The 22,662-nt window shown below is 38.7% G+C and overlaps 1 protein-coding gene across 1 annotated transcript; it reads left to right on the top strand.

Moving 5' to 3' along the window:
- Window positions 1–16,764: 16,764 nt before the first annotated feature.
- Window positions 16,765–22,662, top strand: LOC110708270 (UTP--glucose-1-phosphate uridylyltransferase-like). The gene is made up of 21 exons (XM_021886362.1): window positions 16,765–17,001; window positions 17,120–17,167; window positions 17,298–17,389; window positions 17,522–17,612; window positions 18,403–18,463; window positions 18,544–18,621; window positions 18,709–18,759; window positions 18,866–18,939; window positions 19,097–19,169; window positions 19,304–19,361; window positions 19,568–19,614; window positions 19,691–19,756; window positions 20,405–20,437; window positions 20,624–20,676; window positions 20,754–20,829; window positions 20,907–20,963; window positions 21,051–21,134; window positions 21,215–21,313; window positions 21,394–21,498; window positions 22,183–22,254; window positions 22,335–22,662. The coding sequence occupies exons 1-21, from the start codon at window positions 16,916–16,918 to the stop codon at window positions 22,359–22,361; spliced, it is 1,431 nt and encodes a 476-aa protein (XP_021742054.1). The 5' UTR covers window positions 16,765–16,915; the 3' UTR covers window positions 22,362–22,662.

Raw genomic sequence — 22,662 nt, 5'->3', positions numbered from 1 at the left:
GTGATAACTTGCTATTTGATACAATTTTAGGGTGTTTTGAACCTAGTTTACTTGATATAAATTGCGTTTTGGTTCATTTTTACTCTATTATTATGCAATTCTTGTGTATCCTATGCTTCACGGGTTGTTGGTGTTTTTGTTGAGATTCTAGGTTCAAAAGAACGACCAAATGGAGCCCATGGATACAAAGCCGAGGTTAGAAGCAAGATGATGGATGAAAGAAGCCAAGGAAAGGAGCATTATAGAAGAAAAGATGAAAAAAAGGGGTTTAGAAGACCCTGCACGGCTGTGCCAGACCTTGCACGTCCGTGCAGGAGATTCCAAAAAGCTTCAGCAATCTGCCAAGGCCTGCACGGCCGTGCTTAATCTGGCACGTCCGTGTAGGAGGTGCACGACCGTGCCAGACTTTGCACGTCCGTGCAGAAGTGCTCCAGAAACTCAGAACATTCTGCCAAGGCCTGCATGGACGTGCCAAATTAAGCATGTCCGTGCAATTGTAGCTGCACGTCCGTGCCAGTATCTGCACGTCCGTGCGGAACTGCTCGATTCTTAGCAGTACGTTCTGCCTCAATTCTGCCCCCTCTGCACGTCCGTGCCAAACTTGGCACGACCGTGCTTAGCCTTGCACGTCCGTGCCAAATCTGGCACGTCCGTGCAGACCTGCAGTCGAACTCCTTCCTTGTTTTCTCCGTCCTTTTTATTTGGGGGTCATATAAATACCCCTTTAGAGCTCATTTGTACGAAGGAGGCAGTTTTTCAGAGCTTTTCTCTTAGTTTGTAGTCTTAGAACATTAAATTCTCAAATCATTAGTTAGTTCTCAATTATTAGCTTGGAATTATTCAAATTCAATCATTGTAGAAGACAAAATCCACCATTGTTGCTCACCTTGAAGCTTCATAGTAACCATTTCTTACTCATCTTTTCTACTTCTCTTTACTTTGTTTTTAATTATTTGCTAGTTCTTGCATGTTTTGGACTGTTAATTAGCTTAATCCTTAGTTTGAATTTGTTCATGAATTGCTTGAAATCTTTAATTGCTTTAACCCCCATGGATTGTGAGTAGTCTAAATTCTAGGGTTTGGGCAAAACCCTCAATGTAGTCACTAATTACTTGTTGCATGTGCTAATTTGGTTGTTGTGAGATGTTAATTAGTTGAGCTTAAGTGGTTTAATTGCTTAGTTCTTGTATATGGCCATTGCTAGAACTATTTATCCAAGCTTTCTCAACGAAGGATCGAGAGATGAACTTGAGTTAGCTCCCTTATGCTTGATTGACCCGAAATGCCATGAGAATAGGGATTACCGGTCAAGGGAATGTTTATGTCATCGTGATTATGCTTTAACACTTGTTTTATGCTATGTAACCACGAGAGTAGGTCGTATTCATGATTCAAGTAATCCCTCTAGCTTGAGAGAGTAGTTGGGTGCTTTAGATGACTTCCCCTAATTTATCCCATTAATTTACCTTGATTGTTGCATGCTAATTGTGATTTGTGATGAAGTTGAGTGGTATAACCCAAGCCCTAGATTCCTCTTAATATTGTTAACCTCCTCTTAGCTTAGTTGAATTGTGTTAGAAGAAGTTACTAAAAACCAACCCAATTTAGAATTCGTTTAGCTTATTTAAACGGTAGTACTCGGTGGTTGATTCAACGCCTCTCTTGGGTTCGACCCTTTCTTACCCTTACTATTGTTAGTGAGACCAAGATAGGAATTATTATCCTTGGTAGGCTCGACGACGGCCTATCAAGTTTTGGCGCCGTTGCCGGGGAGGCAAAGTCACATTGAATGTATTATTGTTGAATGAGACTAGATGTGTGTATATGTATAGTAGTTTTCTTACCTTAATTTTTGTTTATGTGTGTTTAAATTGCGATAGTCATTGCTAACGTTTTTCTTAGCTTTGTTTGACTTTGCATGACACGAAAGAGTAAGCAATCACCGCTTATTCCCGTTGATCCAGAGCTAAATAGGACTTTGAGAAACGTGAGGAGACTCTTGCAAGGCACACCCGAGTTTTCCATTGTATATTCGGATTCCGATCCGGAAGAGGTTTTTGGAACTAACGAAGAAGATAACATGGGAGAGAATCCTCCTCAACCATTGTTAAGAGACTATGACCACCCCAACGCATTCCAACTTCGGAGTGGCATACGTCTTCCCACCACAAATGCAAACAACTTTGAACTTTCACCTCAACTCATCCGTATGATTCAAAGCGATCAATTCGGAGGTAGTCCTCATGAGTGTCCTTTTTCTCATTTGGACAACTTTCTTGAGTTGTGTACAACTATCAAGCAAAACAACATTTCGGAAGAGTTCATCCGTATGCACATGTTTCAATTCTCCCTCCGTGATAAAGCAAAACATTGGTTGAGAACGGTTGAAGAGGGATCATTGAGTACATGGGACGAAGTCACTAGAGCCTTTCTTGGAAAGTATTGTCCTCCGGAAAAGACCGCCGAACTAAGAAGAAAGATCACCAATTTCAATCAAGACATTGATGAAACATTGAGTGAAGCTTGGGAGCGTTTCAAAGATTACACAAGGAAATGCCCCCACCATGATTTTACATCATGGATCATTGTACAAAGCTTCTATGACGGTCTTACTCCTATTTCAAGGGCCAACCTTGATTCCGGGGCCGGTGGTAGCCTCAAAAAGCTATCGGTGGACGATGCATACAAGATGATTGAAGAAGTGGCCAAGCATTATGCATATGGAGGTGATAGAAGGCAACCTCAAACAAAGAAGGGCGGAATTCATGATCTTAGTGCAATAGATCTTATTGCATCAAAGTTTGATATGCTAGCTCACAAGCTAGATCAAGCCACCCTCACACCCTCAAGCTCTTCCTCGCAAGTCATGTCTTGTGAGACTTGTGGAGGAAATGATCACTTGTCCTCTTATTGCAACTCAACGAATCAAGAGCAAGCGGCGACAATTGGGCAAAGGAATGAACAATACTCCCAATCCCACAATCAAAGTTGGAAGCCCCAACATAACACGGGATGGAAGCAATACAACCAAGGCCCCCCACAAAATAACTACAACCAAAATCAAACCCAACCTCAAAACCACTACAACCAACCTCAATCACAAAACCAACAAGCTCCATACCGCCATCCCAACCAAAGGGATCAAAACCACCAAAGATCACAATATAACCAACCCGCTCCTCCTCCTCCACCTCCTCAAAAGACTAGCCTTGAGTCCGTTCTTGAAACTTTCATGACTCAACAAATAAGGAACAATGCGGAGATGAATGCAAACATCCAACAACTCCAAGCACATAATAAGATAATGGAGGGCCAATTGGCTCAAATTGCACAACAAGTTGGAAGTTCATCCTCCAATCCTAGTGGTCACTTTCCAAGCTCAACGGTAGTGAACCCAAAGGAGCAAGATAAGGCTATCACTTTGAGATCGGGAAGGGGTTATGAGGGCCCGGTTATGAGTGAGGAGGAGACACAAAAGAGAGATGAGGGAGTTGTGGTGAGAAGTGAGGATGATTTTGAAAATGAAGTAGTTGAAGTTGAGAGAAAAGAGCAAAAGAGTGATGAGGGAGCCACAAAGAAAGACGAGGGAGATGAAGAAAGAATAGAAAAGCCCCCTATGAGAGTATATAAGCCCCCCATTCCGTTTCCTCATAGAATTGTAGAGAAGAAGTTGAATGAGAAGTTTTCAAAATTTCTTGAAGTCATGAGAGGACTTCAAGTGAACATCCCCTTTCTTCATGCTATGTCACAAATGCCTACCTATGCAAAATTTTTGAAGGATCTTCTATCCAACAAGAGTAGGCTTGAAGAGAGTGCAACCATCTCCCTTCCTAAGGAGGTGAGTGCAATCATCCAAAACAAGCTTCCCCAAAAGCTTGGTGACCCCGGTAGCTATGCAATACCGGTGAAGATTGGAGATTTGGAAGCTATGGATGCTTTATGTGATCTTGGGGCAAGTGTGAGCTTGATGCCCTATTCTATTGCAAAGACCTTGAAAGTTGGAGACTTGAAACCAACAAGAATGTCCTTACAACTAGCCGACCGCACGGTTAGGCTACCTTTGGGGATTCTTGAAGATGTGCCAGTTCAAGTTGGAAGAGTATTTGTGCCGTGTGATTTTGTAGTAATGGAGATGGAAGAAGATTCAAGAGTACCCCTCATTTTGGGGAGACCATTTTTGAACACCGCGGGAGTGGTGATTGATATGAAGGAAGGAAGATTGACTTTAAATGTGGGAGATGAGAAAATTTCATTTTCATTCTCACAAACTTTAAAAAAGCCATTGATTGATGAAGTTCATAGAATTGACACATTGGAGAGGGACTTAGAAGAGTTCCGAGAAAGATTGTATGAAAGAGATCCTTTACAAGCTACCCTAACGGGAAGCTTTGTTGAGGAGGGTGAAGAAGCAAAGGGGTATGATCTCTTGCTCAACCAACCTTTGGCCCACGAGATGATAAAATTTGAAGTGCTTAACGTGGAGGCAAAAGAGGAGTGGACTACGCCTCCTCCTAAGGTTGAACTTAAACCCCTTCCCCCTCTACTTAAATATGCTTTTCTTGATGATAGTGAGAATTATCCCGTTATTGTCAATGCTAAGCTCGATGACACCTCTCTTGAGAAACTCCTAGTTGTTTTAAGGAAGTATAGAGATGTCATTGGGTACAAAATTGATGACATTAAGGGGATAAGTCCCACCATATGCATGCATAAAATTCTACTTGATGATGATCATGCTTCCTCGATTGAGCACCAAAGAAGGCTCAATCCCAATATGAAGGAAGTGGTAAAAAAGGAAGTTTTAAAACTTCTTGAGGCGGGCATAATCTATCCTATCTCCGATAGTAAGTGGGTTAGCCCGGTTCAAGTTGTGCCTAAAAAGGGAGGCATGACCATCATCAAAAATGATAAGGGTGAGACCATTTCTACGAGGTCGATCACCGGGTGGAGGATGTGCATTGATTATCGAAAATTGAATAAATCCACCCGGAAAGACCACTTCCCACTCCCCTTCATTGATCAAATATTGGAAAGACTAGCATCACATAGTCATTATTGCTTCTTGGATGGATACTCGGGATTCTTTCAAATTCCAATCCACCCCGAGGACCAAGAAAAGACTACATTCACATGTCCTTTTGGCACCTTCGCATATCGAAGAATGCCGTTTGGGCTTTGTAATGCACCTTCCACATTTCAAAGGTGTATGATGTCTATTTTTTCCGACATGCTTGAATCATCAATTGAGGTATTTATGGATGACTTTTCTGTTTTTGGTTCATCTTTTGACACTTGTCTTTCAAACTTGATTAAAGTGTTAAAAAGATGTCAAGAGGTGAACTTAGTTTTGAATTGGGAGAAATGTCATTTCATGGTAGAGGAGGGAATTGTTCTTGGTCATGTGATTTCTAGTAGGGGCATTGAGGTAGATCGTGCCAAGATTGAAGTAATTGAGCGCCTCCCGCCCCCTAACAATGTGAAGGGGATAAGGAGCTTTCTTGGACATGCGGGTTTTTACCGCCGGTTCATAAAGGATTTTTCAAAAATCGCAAAGCCGCTCACTCAATTGTTGGTAAAAGATGCCCCTTTTGTGTTTACTAATGATTGTCAGCTAGCATTTGATAGGTTGAAGGAAGCCTTGATTTCGGCTCCTATAATTCAACCCCCTAATTGGGAACTTCCTTTCGAGCTTATGTGTGATGCTTCGGATTTCGCCGTTGGGTCTGTTCTTGGACAAAGGAAGGACAAGAATCTCCATGCTATCTATTATACTAGCAAAACATTGGATGAGGCACAAAGGAATTACACAACCACGGAAAAGGAGTTTCTAGCCATTGTTCATGCAATTGAGAAGTTTAGGTCCTACTTGTTGGGCTCTAAGGTCATAGTTTTCACCGACCATGCGGCCTTGAAGTACCTCTTGTCTAAGAAGGAACCTAAGCCAAGATTGATACGGTGGGTCTTGCTCTTGCAAGATTATGATATTGAGATTAGAGACAAGAAGGGTGCCGAAAATGTTGTGGCCGATCATCTTTCACGGTTGCCTATCTTTGTAGGTGATCTTGATAACTTGCCAATTGATGATTCATTTCCGGATGATCGACTATTTGCTATCCTTCAAGTACCGGCACCATGGTTTGCGGACATTGCAAACTACTTGTCTTGCTCTATTCTTCCTCCTGACCTCACCTATCAACAAAAAAGGAAGTTTCTTCATGATATTCGCCAATACTTTTGGGACGACCCCTTGCTCTTTAAACAAGGTGTTGATGGCCTTTTTAGAAGGTGTGTCCCGGATGATGAAATTGAAAGTGTTATCACAATGTGTCACTCATCACCTTGTGGAGGACATATGAGTGCTAACAAAACTTTGGCAAAGATCTTACAATGTGGTTTCTATTGGCCTTCCATGTTCAAAGATGTGTGGGGTGTAGTGAAAGCTTGTGACCGGTGTCAAAGAACCGGCAATATTTCAAGAAGAAGTGAAATGCCATTGAACAACATTCTTGAGTTGGAGATTTTTGATGTATGGGGCATAGATTTTATGGGGCCTTTCCCAACCTCTTTTGGGAATAAATTCATTCTTGTGGCCGTCGATTACGTGTCAAAGTGGGTAGAAGCGGTTGCATCTCCTACTAATGATGCTAAGGTGGTGGTCAAACTCTTCAAGAAGGTCATCTTTCCGAGGTTTGGGGTGCCACGTGCCGTCATTAGTGATGGAGGTTCGCATTTTGCAAAGCGGTCCTTCCAAGCTCTTCTTCAGAAGTACGGTGTGAGGCACAAGGTGTCATTGGCTTACCACCCTCAAACAAGTGGTCAAGCCGAAATTTCAAACCGGGAGATAAAGGCTATCTTAGAGAAGACGGTGGATAGGTCTAGAAAGGATTGGTCTACGAAGCTAGATGATGCTCTATGGGCCTACCGCACCGCATTCAAGACTCCCATTGGCACCACCCCTTATAAGCTAGTATATGGGAAACCATGCCATTTACCGGTAGAACTTGAGCATCGTGCTCATTGGGCTATTAAAATGTTGAACTTTGACCTTCAAAGTGCCGGTGAAAAGAGGTTACTTGACCTCCATGCCTTGGAAGAGCTAAGATTGGATGCATATGAGAATGCACGGATCTACAAGGAAAAGACCAAGGCTTGGCATGACAAGCATATCAACAAAAGAGAGTTCAAGGAAGGTGACAAGGTCCTACTATTCAATTCCCGGTTGAAGTTGTTTCCGGGTAAGCTAAAATCAAGATGGAGTGGACCTTTTACCGTCAAGAAGGTGTTCCCATATGGTGCAATCGAAATTGCCAAAGAGAATGGTGAACCGTTCAAAGTAAATGGCCAAAGGCTAAAAGCGTACTTTGATGTTTTTTTGAATGAAGAGGCAAAAGTTGTTCACCTTGATGAGTTCGATATTCCTCACTAACATTTGATCCCGCAATGTCGTCAAGCTAGTGACGTTAAAGAAGCGCTACCGGGAGGCAACCCGAATTCCTCACTCCCCCTCAATTATTATTATTTCATTTGTTTTATTATTATTTTTATCCTTTTTTTTTTTTTACTTATATATATATATTTTTTTTTGTAGGTTTCTATAAAAAAAAAAAAAAAAAAAGGGAAAGAAGAAGAAATCGTGCACCATCAGGTCTGCACGTCCGTGCAGAACATCGCACGTCCGTGCAGACGAAGGCAGAACCTGACTAGTGAAATCTGAAGGTTCGCACGTCCGTGCCAACTACTGCACGTCCGTGCGCTCGAAGACAGAACAGATTGCCATTCTGCCAGGAATCTGCACGTCCGTGCCAAAATCTGCACGTCCGTGCAGATCCAGCCTGCACAGCATTATGACGGTTTCTTATTAAAAAAATAAAAAAAAAAAAAAAAATAACAATAAAATAAAAAAATTATAATAGCAAAGACCCCCCCCCCCCCATACTCACAATTCTCACTCCTCTTTCATACTCAAATTCTCCTTCATCCTCCATACTCCATACTTCATACTATTCCTTCAAACTCCATTTTTCACTTAAATCCCAACTCTAATCTACAATTTTCACTCCTCTTTCAACCTTCTTCACAAATTACTACCCCTTTTCACCATCAAAACCCCAAAGTACCAAAATTTTCTCAAACCCTAACTTTCAAAATTGATTTGGGGGTTTCTTGAATTTTGATTCTTTAAGCAAATTGGGTGAACAAGGACCATCAATAAACAACAAGGAGTACTAGAAAGGTTCATTTGCGGGTTCTACACCCACGATATTCTTGGTATAATCTTTCTAATCTCAAGTTCTTCCTTTGTAGTTTAAATGCTTGTTGGTCGATTTTATGAGTAGTAATAGTTGAAATTGTTGACATTTTGTTAAGTAATTGTGATTGTTGATAGTTTAGTAGTATAAAAAAAAAAAAAAAAAAAAAAAAAAAAAAAAATTGCGTGAATTGAGAGCATTGAAATTTTGGTTGGTGATAGGTTTGTGTGAGTATGGATGCTTTTGGTGTTGGATTGTTGATTTGTTGTTAGTAAATTGTGCACATTGACAATTTTGATGTTTGATTGTTTGAATTGATAAGATCATTGTTGGTAAATTTCAATTTTCGGGCTTGTTCTTGTTGTGTGTTGGTTAGGTGGAAGACTTAGAGCCTTGTGTGTTCAAATACTTGTTCATTAGGTGTTGTTCTTGCTTTAAGTGTTCTAAAACTTTTTTTTGATCATGGCAAGAAGAAACCAACCAAGAAACACCTCATCCGCTAGGCTTAGAAACCCTCCACCACCATCAACCGTCGAACCACCACAAGTGGACACCCTAGGTATTGTCTTTAATAATTCGGATTTCATGGACAGCTACCTAAGAATTAGTAGGAGAAGAATTCGGCCAACGAAATTTTACAACCATGAGGTAGCCGAAGCCTTAGGCGTAGAGAATGATGTGAGGCAACTTTTTTTTCAAACCGGTGTCCCAAATTGGTTAGAAATGCATGCTAACACCTATAAACGGCTTACCTTAGAATTCCTCTCCTCACTATATGTCCACCGAGATAACCGCAACAACCCCCGTTACCTGACCTTCCAATTGATGAACACCCATCACAAGATGACCATAGAACAAGTGAACCAAGCATTTGGGTGGCCAACGGATGGCAAATTCGGACCTAAGGATAAGCCTTCCCGAAAGCATAACTCGGGATCTTTTTGGAGAAAAATCACCGGCCTATTTACTAGAGATCCTAGGACCGACAAGGCCACGGCCATAGTACACCCCGCTTTTAGACTATCCCAGCGCCTAATAGCTAATACTATTTTTGCTAGGGGAGATAGTTCGGGTGTAGTTTCTAACCGTGAGTTGCTTTTTCTTTGGCACTTGAGTGAGGGTGACGAGAGGTTGAACTTAGGGGCTTGGCTTGTAGACCACCTAGATGATGTATCCTCGGGGAGTGGAGTGATAACAATTGGGGGGATGATCACTATTATTGCTGCTTTTCTCGATCTTAATTTTGCAGATTTGGAAATCATTCCCGGGCCAACGACACTTGACATCCGCTCCCTCAAGGCTATGCATTGGTTGGAGGAAGATGAAGAGGGTAGGACCTACACGTGGATGGTAAGTAGGCGCCCCTATGCAACTTTGCCAAATCCGGAAGCCACGGTTATTTACAACCCCGAGAATTGGGTCTTTGAGCCGGATTTTGAGTTGATTCCGGGTGGAGAAGATGACCAACCCCAAGGCGGTGAGGAACAATTCCATCAACAACAACAACAACAGCAGCAACATCATCAACAATTTCAGCAACAGCAATTTCATCAACAACACGAGTTCCAACAAGGGGACCAAGAGGGTTACCAAGATCAAGGTGTGGGTGAAAATAACCCATACATCTCTTTTGAGCAGCAGGTAGCCAACATGAATGCGAATTTTGCCCGCATGACCACCGAATTCGAGACCTTAAGGAGATCAAACGAAGATATGAGGACTTCTTTTGACAACATGAGAACAAGTTTCGAAGGTCTCAGATCGGAGTTGGGCGATTTCCGCACTATGTACCGGCATTTCTACCCAGGGGGCTCAAGCTCCCAAGGGGGCCCGAACCAATGAGTTAGTTTCTTCCTCCCCTTCTCTTTGTGCTTGCATTGCTTTAACATTGGGGACAATGTTTATGATAGCTTGGGGGGGAGTGGAGTGTTCTCTCATGTGTCATTGGTTCGTGTTGTGTTTTCGTGTTTCCATGATTGAGTTTGCATGTTGGTTTTTCCCATTCTCTTCTTCCCTAACATCCAAATCCTTTAAATCCAAATTTGCTCCCTTTGAAATCCAATACCCTAAATCCAAAATTCTTATCTTGTGAATACCTCTCTTATCTTTTCATTTAGTTGTATAGTTTTTTTTTAATGCTTAGTTTAGCTAGCCCAATGCTGTAATTTTTCATTTCTTACTCAAAAAAAAAAAAAAAAAAAAAAAAAAAAAAAATTCGAAAAACGAAAAAATATTGAAAAATGAAAAGATTGCCCAAGGATGAAACTCAAATGACGACGCTAATATGTTTTGCTTGCTTGACTCTTGAGTGATGAGTAAAAGTTCTTTTAGAAGGGTGCATGCATGAGTTGGGGTCATTTAGAGGTCTATTAATCCTGGTTGCATTAGTGTATATGAAATGAAAGTCGATGAATGCTCAATTGCACATCTAGCATAGGATATTGTTAAATTTGCCCAAAGTAGGATATGTTTGAGTCAAATTGCGGTCCCTTGTGCCCTTAATGTGCCTCACTTCCTCCCCGAAATGAAACTCTATTAGGGAATTGGTTATACTTGTATTATGTGTAATAAGTGGCATAATAAGCCACACGTTTCGAATAAAGAAAGAGTCGCTCACAGTTAAAAGAGGCGAGGGCAATAATGTAAAAAAAAAATGAAAAAAAAAATAATAATAAAAAAAATAAATAGAAAAGAAGGGAGAACAAAAAAAAAAAAAAAAAAAACTCCCCCAAAAATTCTCAAAATTTTGATTTTCTTTTCTTTAGAGGTCAACTTGTGGATGCCTCCCACACATTGTCGAATTTGTTGCTTATTGTTTCTTGTGAAATTCCCGAGTTAGAGTGTAATTAAGGGGCCTTGGGTGTGCATTTTGGGAGGTGGACTAGCATTTTGAGATTTTATAACCGAAAGAGGGCTCATTACAACTTTGGAATATCTAGGTGTGCTCTAATGAACTAGTAAAAGGCCAAAGGAAGTATCCTAGTGCAACCTTCTTTAGTTTTCCTCTCTACCCCCAACTCATGTGTACATTTGTATGATCGGTAATTCTTGAAAGTCGTTCACTTGTCTTGCTTGTGTCTCATATCCCGATGAGTTGACTTGGGCGAAAAATTGAACTTGTGCGATTTTTGGCGATGTGCTGTGGACTGCGTGAGTTGTGGGGCAAACTCATTGGAAACCCTCACGAGATAAAAACTCGTCCTCTAAGGCGACTTAGAGGTTTAAATTGCTTCTCACTTGTGCTAAAAGTAATGATGGTTGTCACCATGCGGATTTGTTTATGTATGATTCCCCCTTGTTGCCTCTCCTTGGATTGATGATTAGCAATTTGTTTTCCTCCTTTGGTTTGACATTTTTGTTTTGCTCGAGGACGAGCAAAAGCTTAGCTTGGGGGGATTTGATAACTTGCTATTTGATACGATTTTAGGGTGTTTTGAACCTAGTTTACTTGATATAAATTGCGTTTTGGTTCATTTTTACTCTATTATTATGAAATTCTTGTGTATCCTATGCTTCACGGGTTGTTGGTGTTTTTGTTGAGATTCTAGGTTCAAAAGAACGACCAAATGGAGCCCATGGATACAAAGCCGAGGTTAGAAGCAAGATGATGGATGAAAGAAGCCAAGGAAAGGAGCATTATAGAAGAAAAGATGAAAAAAAGGGGTTTAGAAGACCCTGCACGGCTGTGCCAGACCTTGCACGTCCGTGCAGGAGATTCCAGAAAGCTTCGGCAATCTGCCAAGGCCTGCACGACCGTGCTTAATCTGGCACGTCCGTGCAGGAGGTGCACGACCGTGCCAGACTTTGCACGTCCGTGCAGAAGTGCTCCAGAAACTCAGAACATTCTGCCAAGGCCTGCATGGACGTGCCAAATTAAGCACGTCCGTGCAATTGTAGCTGCACGTCCGTGCCAGTATCTGCACGTCCGTGCGGAACTGCTCGATTCTTAGCAGTACGTTCTGCCTCAATTCTGCCCCCTCTGCACGTCCGTGCCAAACTTGGCACGGCCGTGCTTAGCCTTGCACGTCCGTGCCAAATCTGGCACGTCCGTGCAGACCTGCAGTCGAACTCCTTCCTTGTTTTCTCCGTCCTTTTTATTTGGGGGTCATATAAATACCCCTTTAGAGCTCATTTGTACGAAAGAGGCAGTTTTTCAGAGCTTTTCTCTTAGTTTGTAGTCTTAGAACATTAAATTCTCAAATCATTAGTTAGTTCTCAATTATTAGCTTGGAATTATTCAAATTCAATCATTGTAGAAGACAAAATCCACCATTGTTGCTCACCTTGAAGCTTCATAGTAACCATTTCTTACTCATCTTTTCTACTTCTATTTACTTTGTTGTTAATTATTTGCTAGTTCTTGCATGTTTTGGACTGTTAATTAGCTTAATCCTTAGTTTGAATTTGTTCATGAATTGCTTGAAATCTTTAATTGCTTTAACCCCCATGGATTGTGAGTAGTCTAAATTCTAGGGTTTGGGCAAAACCCTCAATGTAGTCACTAATTACTTGTTGCATGTGCTAATTTGGTTGTTGTGAGATGTTAATTAGTTGAGCTTAAGTGGTTTAATTGCTTAGTTCTTGTATATGGCCATTGCTAGAACTATTTATCCAAGCTTTCTCAACGAAGGATCGAGAGATGAACTTGAGTTAGCTCCCTTATGCTTGATTGACCCGAAATGCCATGAGAATAGGGATTACCGGTCAAGGGAATGTTTATGTCATCGTGATTATGCTTTAACACTTGTTTTATGCTATGTAACCACGAGAGTAGGTCGTATTCATGATTCAAGTAATCCCTCTAGCTTGAGAGAGTAGTTGGGTGCTTTAGATGACTTCCCCTAATTTATCCCATTAATTTACCTTGATTGTTGCATGCTAATTGTGATTTGTGATGAAGTTGAGTGGTATAACCCAAGCCCTAGATTCCTCTTAATATTGTTAACCTCCTCTTAGCTTAGTTGAATTGTGTTAGAAGAAGTTACTAAAAACCAACCCAATTTAGAATTCGTTTAGCTTATTTAAACGGTAGTACTCGGTGGTTGATTCAACGCCTCTCTTGGGTTCGACCCTTTCTTACCCTTACTATTGTTAGTGAGACCAAGATAGGAATTATTATCCTTGGTAGGCTCGACGACGGCCTATCAACATGCCATCTGGAGGATCAGATTTGATGCGTTTTGCGCCATAGGAAGGGCCGTCGTCACGCTCTTGGGACTCCGGTGGCTCAGCCACCTCAGAAACCTCCAGATCTACTGGGTTCGACTCCCCTGTAGCAGATCCGGTGGCTGAAACCTCCACCTCAGTCACTTGAGACCCAGAACCCCCAGCAGAAACCACCAGCAACCACGGAACCCTCACCAGCAGGAACCACCACAGACAATGGTTCATCACGGGCCACGGCCTCAGAGAACACCAGCTTAGGCGGCTCCTCGTCGCTGTCATAGTCAGCGAGTTTCGCACCACGAATCCGCCTCCTCGCAATGACAGAAGCGCGACGAATGGGTTTCAGGACACCCGTTCCACGGCGGGGTTTGTAGGTGACGCTACCAGATCGGCGGCTGGTAGCACTAGTTTCAAGGGTTTCATGGCAAGTTAGATCTAGGTTTTTGTCAGTAGAGGAACCCATTGAAAGAGGAATTCAGAGAAAACCAACCAAGGATTACGGAGAGAGAGAGAGTGAGAGAGGAATCGATTCGGCGAGAGAAGAGAGAGAAAGTAAGAACTAAGGTTTAGGTGGGAGGGATTTATTCTGGAGAATTCTCCAGAATAAATGAACTCCAACCAATTCATCAGATGAATTGAATGAGGAGCATTCAATTGGGGCAGTTGGGGAGTTGATGAATTTGAAGGGTTGGGGTATAATTTTGGTGGGAATGATTAATTTAATTAATCAGTCTTCTTATTAATCAGATAAGGTTAGTAATATAACTAAGTTGATTTATTAAAAAAATAAGGGTACAATGGTAATTTCACATTAAAAAGTTTACTAAAAAAGGAAAGAAATGGGAAAGTTGCGAGTAATTTGGACCATCCCAAAAAGGAAATAGTTGCGAGTAAAGTGGACCGGAGGTAGTATTAAAGTTCGGATTGTTAAAAAAATACTTAAAAATTGGGATTATTTTGAGCGAATCGAGCAAAGTTAGGATTAATTCTGTTAATTTTTCCAAAAATTAAAAAATACTAAGATATATTATACATATCAAAACAATTACAATTAAAAAAACTATATAATAGCATGAAGTGTCAAATTATTTTTGTTTTATTTTAATTAATACTAGTATTTTGTACTCCAATTCATATTTAAATTATCATTATGGTTAATAAAATACTCCATACTTTGTAAATAATTTGTAAATTCGAAAAAACAATCTTTATTATTAAGAGGAATGGAGAAATTAAAATTACTTTTTAATCATATTATGTTTTTTTTTTTTGTATCTTGTACATAGTAAAATAAATAAATAAAGTGTAGGGGGGAAATTTGATTTGGAACAAAGATCAAGGGGTTAAAATACTTAAAAAGAAAAAACTCAATGAAAAAAAGAAGTTGGGATTCGAACTCCTGATGGCTGCACAACACAAAGTTTCACAAATTCCCCTTTTACAAATTACAACGAAAGCAAAGCTTGGCATTTAGAAATATGCAGTTTTATATTTTTTATCTCAAAATTCCGGGGGTAGCATATGCTATGTAGATCCAATCATCCAACATTGTAAAAAGTTGTTCTCTTCAACTTATTTCAGATACTTATTACTTATTCCTTAATAAATTTAGATCAGATTAGAATTTTTTATTATCTTTACTTAAGGCCTGTTCACTTCAGCTTAATTTCAGTTAAGTTCAGCTCCAATCAGTTTAGTTCTGTTCAGTTCAGCTCTTAATTTCCTTCTCTCATAAAATATTCATTTCAACTCTATTCAATCCAGTTTAGTTCAGCTCCAATCAACTCAGTAAATGTGAACAGACCCTTATTGTTAAATATCATTAATTACGTTTTAAAATTTTTTTATAAAAATTACATATTTAAAAGGAAATTTTGTTTAGAAAAACCTTTTAGTTAAAAAAAAAACCTTTTAAATTTTTTTTGGCTAGGAGAAACCAGTTTTCAAAAAAAAAAAAAAATTTGTTCGAGACAACCAAGTAGTCCCTTTTTCCGACGTTGACTGGTGTTTTTCCGGCGTTGCCACCTGTTTCCTACATATGTGTGTCACGTGACTTCTAATTTTCTAATTACACCCCATTTTCCTAAATCAACTCTCTTTTCTCTCCAATTAAACTTTCTATTAAACACTCTATCTCCTACTCTCTCTCTCTCTCTCTCTCTCTCTCTCTCTCTCTCTCTCTCTCTATCCTATTTCTCCTCTTTCTCTGTTGCGTGTTCTCACGCCATTGTTGGACTTTTGTTAATTCGAAGCAATAGAAGGATTTCCCAACAAGTTTCGACCAGAGGTAAGTGTTTAATTATTTGTCCATCTTTAAGTTTTTCGATACTTGATTAGAAATTAGGGGTTTTCCCCTTTTTAAAGTTTCTCACTCATGCAACAATTATGGGTCGAGGAGGTGTTATGAGGTATGAGTGTGGCTTTCCTGTTGCAAAGAGGACTTGATAGATGCTTTGATTTGTCCTTAGCCATGGCAGAGCAAAAGAGAAAACTTTGAATGCTTTGTTTAACGAAACAAATTATAGAATCAATATTTAAAATAAAACTTACTGCTTTGGGTTGGTGTAAATTCAATGCAGCTTCAATTCCTCATTGAAGATGTTGCGGCCATGGCAGAGAACAATTATGGCCTTGATGCTTGTTCAAAAAGAGAATAGAGAGAAGGAGAGAGAGAGTGTGTTTAATTGAAAGGAAAATAGAGTTGATTTAGGAAAAAGGGGGGGGGGGAGGGGTGTCATTAGGAAATTAGTAATCATGTGGCATGCACACGTGGGAAAACAAGTGGTCAACGCTGGAAAATCATCAGTCAACATCAGAAAGTGAGACTTGGTTGTGTTGAACAAAAAAAAAATATTTAACTGGTTTCTCTCAGCCAAATTTTTTTAAAAAGGTTTTTTGAACAAATTTCCGTATTTAAAAAGTCTATGATGACACGAATCTAACAAAATTTATTTTGATAATGTTTTTCTTTATAAATTAGTATTAAAATGCGCAACATTTAGTCAAATTATTAAATTAAATCAAACTGAACTAGATTTATTTGTTTAAGGTGATGATATCTGAATATCAAGTCGTAAGTTTGTAACCATACATAATTATTCCGTATTACGTTACTCTTTTATCTGAAATTACGTGCACATCACAATAAAACACTTGAACAATACGAAGAGAGTAGGCGCCAATTATTTTCTCCCCAAAATAAACTCGCACACCGGAATTATATTCGCCTGTATATTCTCTTTTCTTCTAGATATCTACCATATTTTCCCTTTTCATTCAAAAAAATTAAATTAAAAAATGAAAAATAAATATCTGAAAAATACATAGTTTTGCGCACAAAAATCAGGTTCGGACAAAAAAACCGTATTTGTCGGATCCTTAATTTCATTTTAAAGCCTTCCTCCTCTCCCACCTCATCACCACTCTCCACTCTTTTCTCACTCTTCCTTCTCTCTTTCTCTCTCCTCTTTCTGTTTATCGAAGCTTCGTCACCTCCATTAATGGCGTCCGCTGCAACTCTCAGCTCTGTTGAAGCTCAGAAACTCGAGAACCTTCGTTCTGCTGTCTCTGGTCTCAACCAAATCAGGTTTCACTCTCTTCGATTTCTTCATTTCCGCAGAATTTGATTAAATTTCGCTTCGATTTTATGTGATTTGGATCTAAGATCTTGATGTTTTTGTGATGATTATGATTTATGATTGCAGTGAGAATGAGAAATCTGGATTCATCAGCCTTGTAGCTCGTTACCTAAGGTACGCAATTTTTTTTCAAAAATATGAAAATAATTTCGTGAATTAGTGAATTATCATCTGGATTTGGTTGATTTCGTTTTCGTAAGATTTGATAGTGTGAATTTGTGCATGTATTTGGAGAATTTTGTAGTGGAGAAGCTCAGCATGTTGATTGGAGCAAAATCAAGACTCCTACTGATGACATTGTTGTTCCATACGACACCGTATCACCGCCACCTGAAGGTGAATACAATTTGATTGAAATTCTCTTGTTTTAGAAGTTTTAATGTCAATCATTCAATGAAATGTGATCTGAATTTTATTTATTTGTTGATTAATTTTTTTATTTTTTTAAAATTTTTGGATGAAATGTAGATGAGGCTAAAACTAAGGAGCTTTTGGACAAACTTGTGGTGTTGAAGCTCAATGGCGGTCTCGGAACAACCATGGGTTGTACTGGTCCTAAGTATGTTGTTTTAACGTAGATCATGAAATTTTGATTTTGCTACAATTTAGTTACATTTTGTGTTTTGATCGTTGATTATGATTTACTACATATAATTTTAAGATCTGATGCATTTACTTCGTTGGTTGGATCGTATGATTGAAGTGGTTTTGTTTGTAGATTTCATGTGTGCTGTTATGTGTGATAAGCAAAGAATACATGATCTAAGTTTAATGTGATGGAAAAGTATCGATATCTTGTACGTATTCAATATTAGAGAAGTATGATATTCAAATAAGCTAGTAAGTTGATCCATAATTGATTATATTTTTACATATTGTAACAGCCAATCAACTTCTGTTGTGAAATGTGATCATGATGCATTAACAATCTATATTATCTGACCCGATCTAAAGCTAACTTTAAGACTGATAGCACATTTGTTTTCACTAATATAGTAGTAAAGGAGGTCTGTTTTAAGGAAAAACGGACCAACTACGCAAAAATGTTCTTGATTACAAGATCCATAGCAAGCGTCAAATTTACAATATTAGATCTTGTGTGGCTGGAAGATTGATTTTCAAATTTACTATCATTTGGATCCAATCTTATTTATTGATGATGTTTTCTTCAGTTTATCAAACCACCTCTTTTTCTTAGTAAATGTTTGTATTTCAGAATTTGTAGGAGGATACATTTGCTGGTACTGCTAGTATATAATTCTGTCTCGGCCAGTAAATGTGGTCTCGAGCTTCTTAATGTGTGAGCATAACTTTGAATACTAAAGTTTGTTTTCTTTTATGCGGTACAGGTCTGTCATTGAAGTCCGTAATGGCCTGACCTTCCTTGACCTTATAGTTAAGCAAATTGAGGTACTGCATTCTCTTTTCTTTGATATTTCTGTATATTATGATTCTTGTTGGCCTCTTACCCTCTTTTGGATGATACACAGAGCCTTAACAGCAAGTATGGATCCAAAGTGCCTTTAGTTCTGATGAACTCATTCAACACACATGATGATACACTTAAGGTACAGTACCCTTTTTTTAGTGTTCTGTGCTGTTAGTCTTTTATCCTGTGGAGCGTCTTTTCACGACTTTAAACTAATTGCATACAGATTGTTGAAAAATACACCAATTCAAATGTTGAGATTCACACATTTAATCAGGTTTGTTACTCTAGCCGAGTTAATGTCTCTTGCTTTAGGTACCACAGTGTGGTGATGTGTTTCTTTTCATCATATCTTTACTCACTGGATTTTACTTACAATTCAGAGTCAATACCCTCGTCTGGTTGTTGAAGATTTCTCGCCATTGCCATGCAAAGGTCAAACCGGCAAGGATGGGTGGTATTATTCTACACTGACATTGGCCTCAAATATTTGCATGTTGTGTTTGTTGAATGTAGATGCATATATCTCATCTCTTATATGTTCTGTATTTGGTATAAATTTTGAACTGATGGAATATATATGTACTTCTTTTGATCATCTTGTGCTTATGAAGGTATCCTCCTGGTCATGGTGATGTGTTCCCATCCTTAATGAACAGTGGGAAACTTGACCTGTTTTTGTCACAGGTAAACTTAACCTGCCATGTCACTTGAGCAGTTGTATACCTCTTTGACTCAGTGGAGTAATGATAACGATTTTTTTTTACGACATACTTGATACTATGACTTATCTGTATCATGATTTTCACTTGATCAAACAGGGAAAGGAGTATATCTTTGTTGCCAACTCTGACAATCTGGGGGCTATTGTGGATTTGAGTATCCTACTTCTGGCTTTAATTAATTAATTAATTAATTTATTTATTTTAACAAAGGCTTCCAATAGACTCTTTCGTATATGTTATGCGGATTAAGATGTGATTAATTCAGTAATTACTTTCTTTTAGACTTAATTCACATTATATATTGCAACATAGTTTCATCATTGTATTCCACACAATTGTCCTCCTTAATGCACTACACAGAGATCTTAAATCACTTGGTCCAAAATAAGAACGAATACTGTATGGAGGTAAGCAGCCTAATCTTTGGAAGTTGCTTATGCCATTTCCTGCTTCCATATGTCTTATTTTTCTATCTTCATGTAGGTTACCCCCAAAACTTTGGCTGATGTTAAAGGTGGTACTCTTATTTCCTATGAAGGAAAGGTCCAGGTATGTGTTATGAAGCATTCATGGCTATCATGATTTTTAAATTGTAGCTCAACTTTGTAATTTTTCTATCCTGTACTGGAGATTTATAAGGTGGAAAGAATAAATATTTATCCACAATATTTTGGACTTGGATTTTAGAGTGCAAATTCCAGCATGTCTAATTGAATCCAATCTGATTGCTTATGCCTAAGTCTAAGTCTAACATACTTCAAACTGAATCAGAGTATTACATATGTCCAAAGATTAGGCCCTTTGTATGTAATTTGTTGGCATATCTGATGACTTGTACTCTACTACTATTATGATATTGATGTTAATTTCTCAAGGGAATCTGGGGGCACCATTATTAAATTTTATGAAAGAGTAATTTAACTTTTGAACTTTGAAATTGAATCCTGATGTTGGAAATAGACCACGTTTGCTTAATTTAGAATCAGTAAAAAGCTCCCATCAATTGAATGTAAGTGTAGTGCTTAACCACATGTTAACTTGTGCATCTATTTTAACCAAGAGAAGCTTATTGGTATTTGGTGTACCCAATATCACGTTCTTGTCTAAGCCAATGAAACGTGTTGTTTTACCATTGCGCTGGTCTTGTGCTATTTAACATGGTGCTGATAAAGGAAATTTGTCTATCTTGTGATGCAGCTTCTAGAAATTGCACAGGTTCCTGATGAACATGTGAGTTCTGTTCATTCTTCTTTTCTTTTATTACACGTATTTACCATAAGAAAACTATATTTCTTTTGCCCGTAATGTCCTCCTTTACATGTCATATGTTACTTGTTTTGGTATCCGATGAAAAAGCTCTTTATACAATGTTGATGAGTTGAATTAATCACATGTGATTGTTCTTCTTCAAATCAGGTCAACGAATTCAAGTCGATTGAGAAGTTCAAAATTTTCAACACCAACAACCTGTAAGTTATATTGTTTACAAAGAGTTCAAACCATTGATGAATAGCGGAGTTACCTCATGGTGTAATTTGATTTTCAGGTGGGTTAATTTGCATGCAGTCAAAAGGCTTGTAGAAGCTGATGCACTTAAGATGGAAATTATTCCAAACCCCAAGGTATTCCACTAATTTTGAGGTTACAGAAGTTATTAAACATATCATGGAGCCTTCGGCTAATTTGATCTTGTTTACAGGAAGTTGATGGAGTTAAGGTTCTTCAATTGGAAACAGCTGCTGGTGCTGCAATTAAGGTACTTATTTTCAATTAATTATCCAATTTAAAAGTGTCAGTACTAGAATGGTGATCTTAATATTAACTCTTCTTTTTTGTGTAACAGTTCTTTGATAATGCTATTGGTATGAATGTGCCTCGTTCACGATTCCTTCCAGTGAAGGCAACTTCAGATTTGCTCCTTGTCCAGGTATTTGACTACAACTAGAAGTGTTTCTGTTTTGTATTTTTATAGATGACATTTTATTAACAGTATTTGGTTTACTGCAGTCGGATCTGTACACTGTTGTTGATGGCTTTGTGATAAGAAACCCAGCTAGAAACAACCCCGCTAACCCCACTATTGAGTTGGGCCCTGAGTTCAAAAAGGTTTTGTCTCTCTTTCGTGAAGTTCTTTGATTATTTATGGTGTTAGGTTCTTAGCTATTATTAAATGTTCTTGTGAGCAGGTCAGCAACTTCTTAAGCCGGTTTAAGTCGATCCCCAGTATCATTGAGCTAGATAGCTTGAAGGTGGTAGGAGATGTTTGGTTTGGCGCTGGAATTGCTCTCAAGGTACTAAGATTCTTTCTTTTTTCTTTTTTTTTTTTTTTTTGGCTCTTTTGATAGTATATCCGAAACCCCATCCCTAGATTTTTGTTATGAGATTTTAGAAAGAGAGCAAGAAGGGAAAGTCTCAAAGTTGTTCTCTCACTACATATTAAATTGGTGTCTTGAGTTCTGGTAATTGTGCCTTGTGTTTACGAATGCTATATATGGGGCATGAGATGATTATGAACAATCCTGTGTGTCCAATCCAGTTGAGCTGATGTGCAATTTGGATGTTGCCTGATTGATTGCAATTTCCACTTGCAAAATACGTCACTTAACCAATATGCAGTATTTTTTTTTTCTCTTTCTTTCTTTCTTTTTTTTTTTTTTTTTTTGAGGCCATGTTTTTGGTGATATTTGAGTAATGACACAAATACTTTTCTAAGCAAATGTCAGGTTTTCTTTCAGTTTCAGGCTTTCAGCATCGATGTTCATAATTCAGATCAGCTGCTCTTTTCTGATAGTTTTTCTGCTTTCCAAAATCAAAACACAATGTTCATTCTCATAATCTCATCTATATATGAACTAAGTGTTTAATTTTTACATCATAAATAACCATCATGTGATGCGTGAACGCAATTTTGCTGATATTTTCGACTTCCCTTACATTATTCTGTACTTAAGCTAAACCTGATTATACTACAACAGGGAAAAGTGACCATCAGTGCTAAGTCTGGAGCAAAGCTGGAAATTCCAGATGGTGCAGTAATTGCCGACAAGGTTAGCACTTGGCACCGATAGTTAACTTATTGATAGATTACTCTTTGAGTGTATTTACAATAGCTTCCCTCCTTCCTCAGGAAATCAATGGTGCTGAGGATCTTTAAAGCATTGAGGATCGTTGGATGCGAAACATGATCACCTGACTGATCTGGTCTGTGTAGTAATTTCATGGTTTTGATATACGAGAAAACAGATTATAGAATTTTGAGTTTTGGAGATATAATTTTGTTGAACAATTTTTTAGCAAAACTGGTTCCAGAGCTTAAGAAGTTTGAATAATGTCTTAACTGTTTTTTTTATGTTGGTGGCCTGTCTTTGTATGCCCATTTCGGGCATTTCCCTATACAGGGTGTTTTTTGGTAACTTCCTATACTGCTATAATTCTCCGTTCGAAGCTTTTTATCA

This window comes from Chenopodium quinoa, unplaced genomic scaffold (genome assembly GCF_001683475.1).
Source record: "Chenopodium quinoa cultivar QQ74 unplaced genomic scaffold, ASM168347v1, whole genome shotgun sequence".
Classification (NCBI taxonomy): domain Eukaryota; kingdom Viridiplantae; phylum Streptophyta; class Magnoliopsida; order Caryophyllales; family Amaranthaceae; genus Chenopodium; species Chenopodium quinoa.
The sequence above is the reverse complement of the archived record's forward strand: the minus strand, read 5'-3'. Positions and strand labels throughout refer to the sequence as shown.

Excerpts from the sequence above, each read along its gene's own strand:
- LOC110708270 (XM_021886362.1), top strand. The coding sequence starts at position 16,916 with ATGGCGTCCGCTGCAACTCTCAGCTCTGTTGAAGCTCAGAAACTCGAG. Across the intron at positions 19,362-19,567 it reads GGGGGCTATTGTGGATTTGA|AGATCTTAAATCACTTGGTC; the intron begins GTATCCTACTTC and ends TGCACTACACAG. Across the intron at positions 20,438-20,623 it reads CACAGGTTCCTGATGAACAT|GTCAACGAATTCAAGTCGAT; the intron begins GTGAGTTCTGTT and ends TCTTCAAATCAG.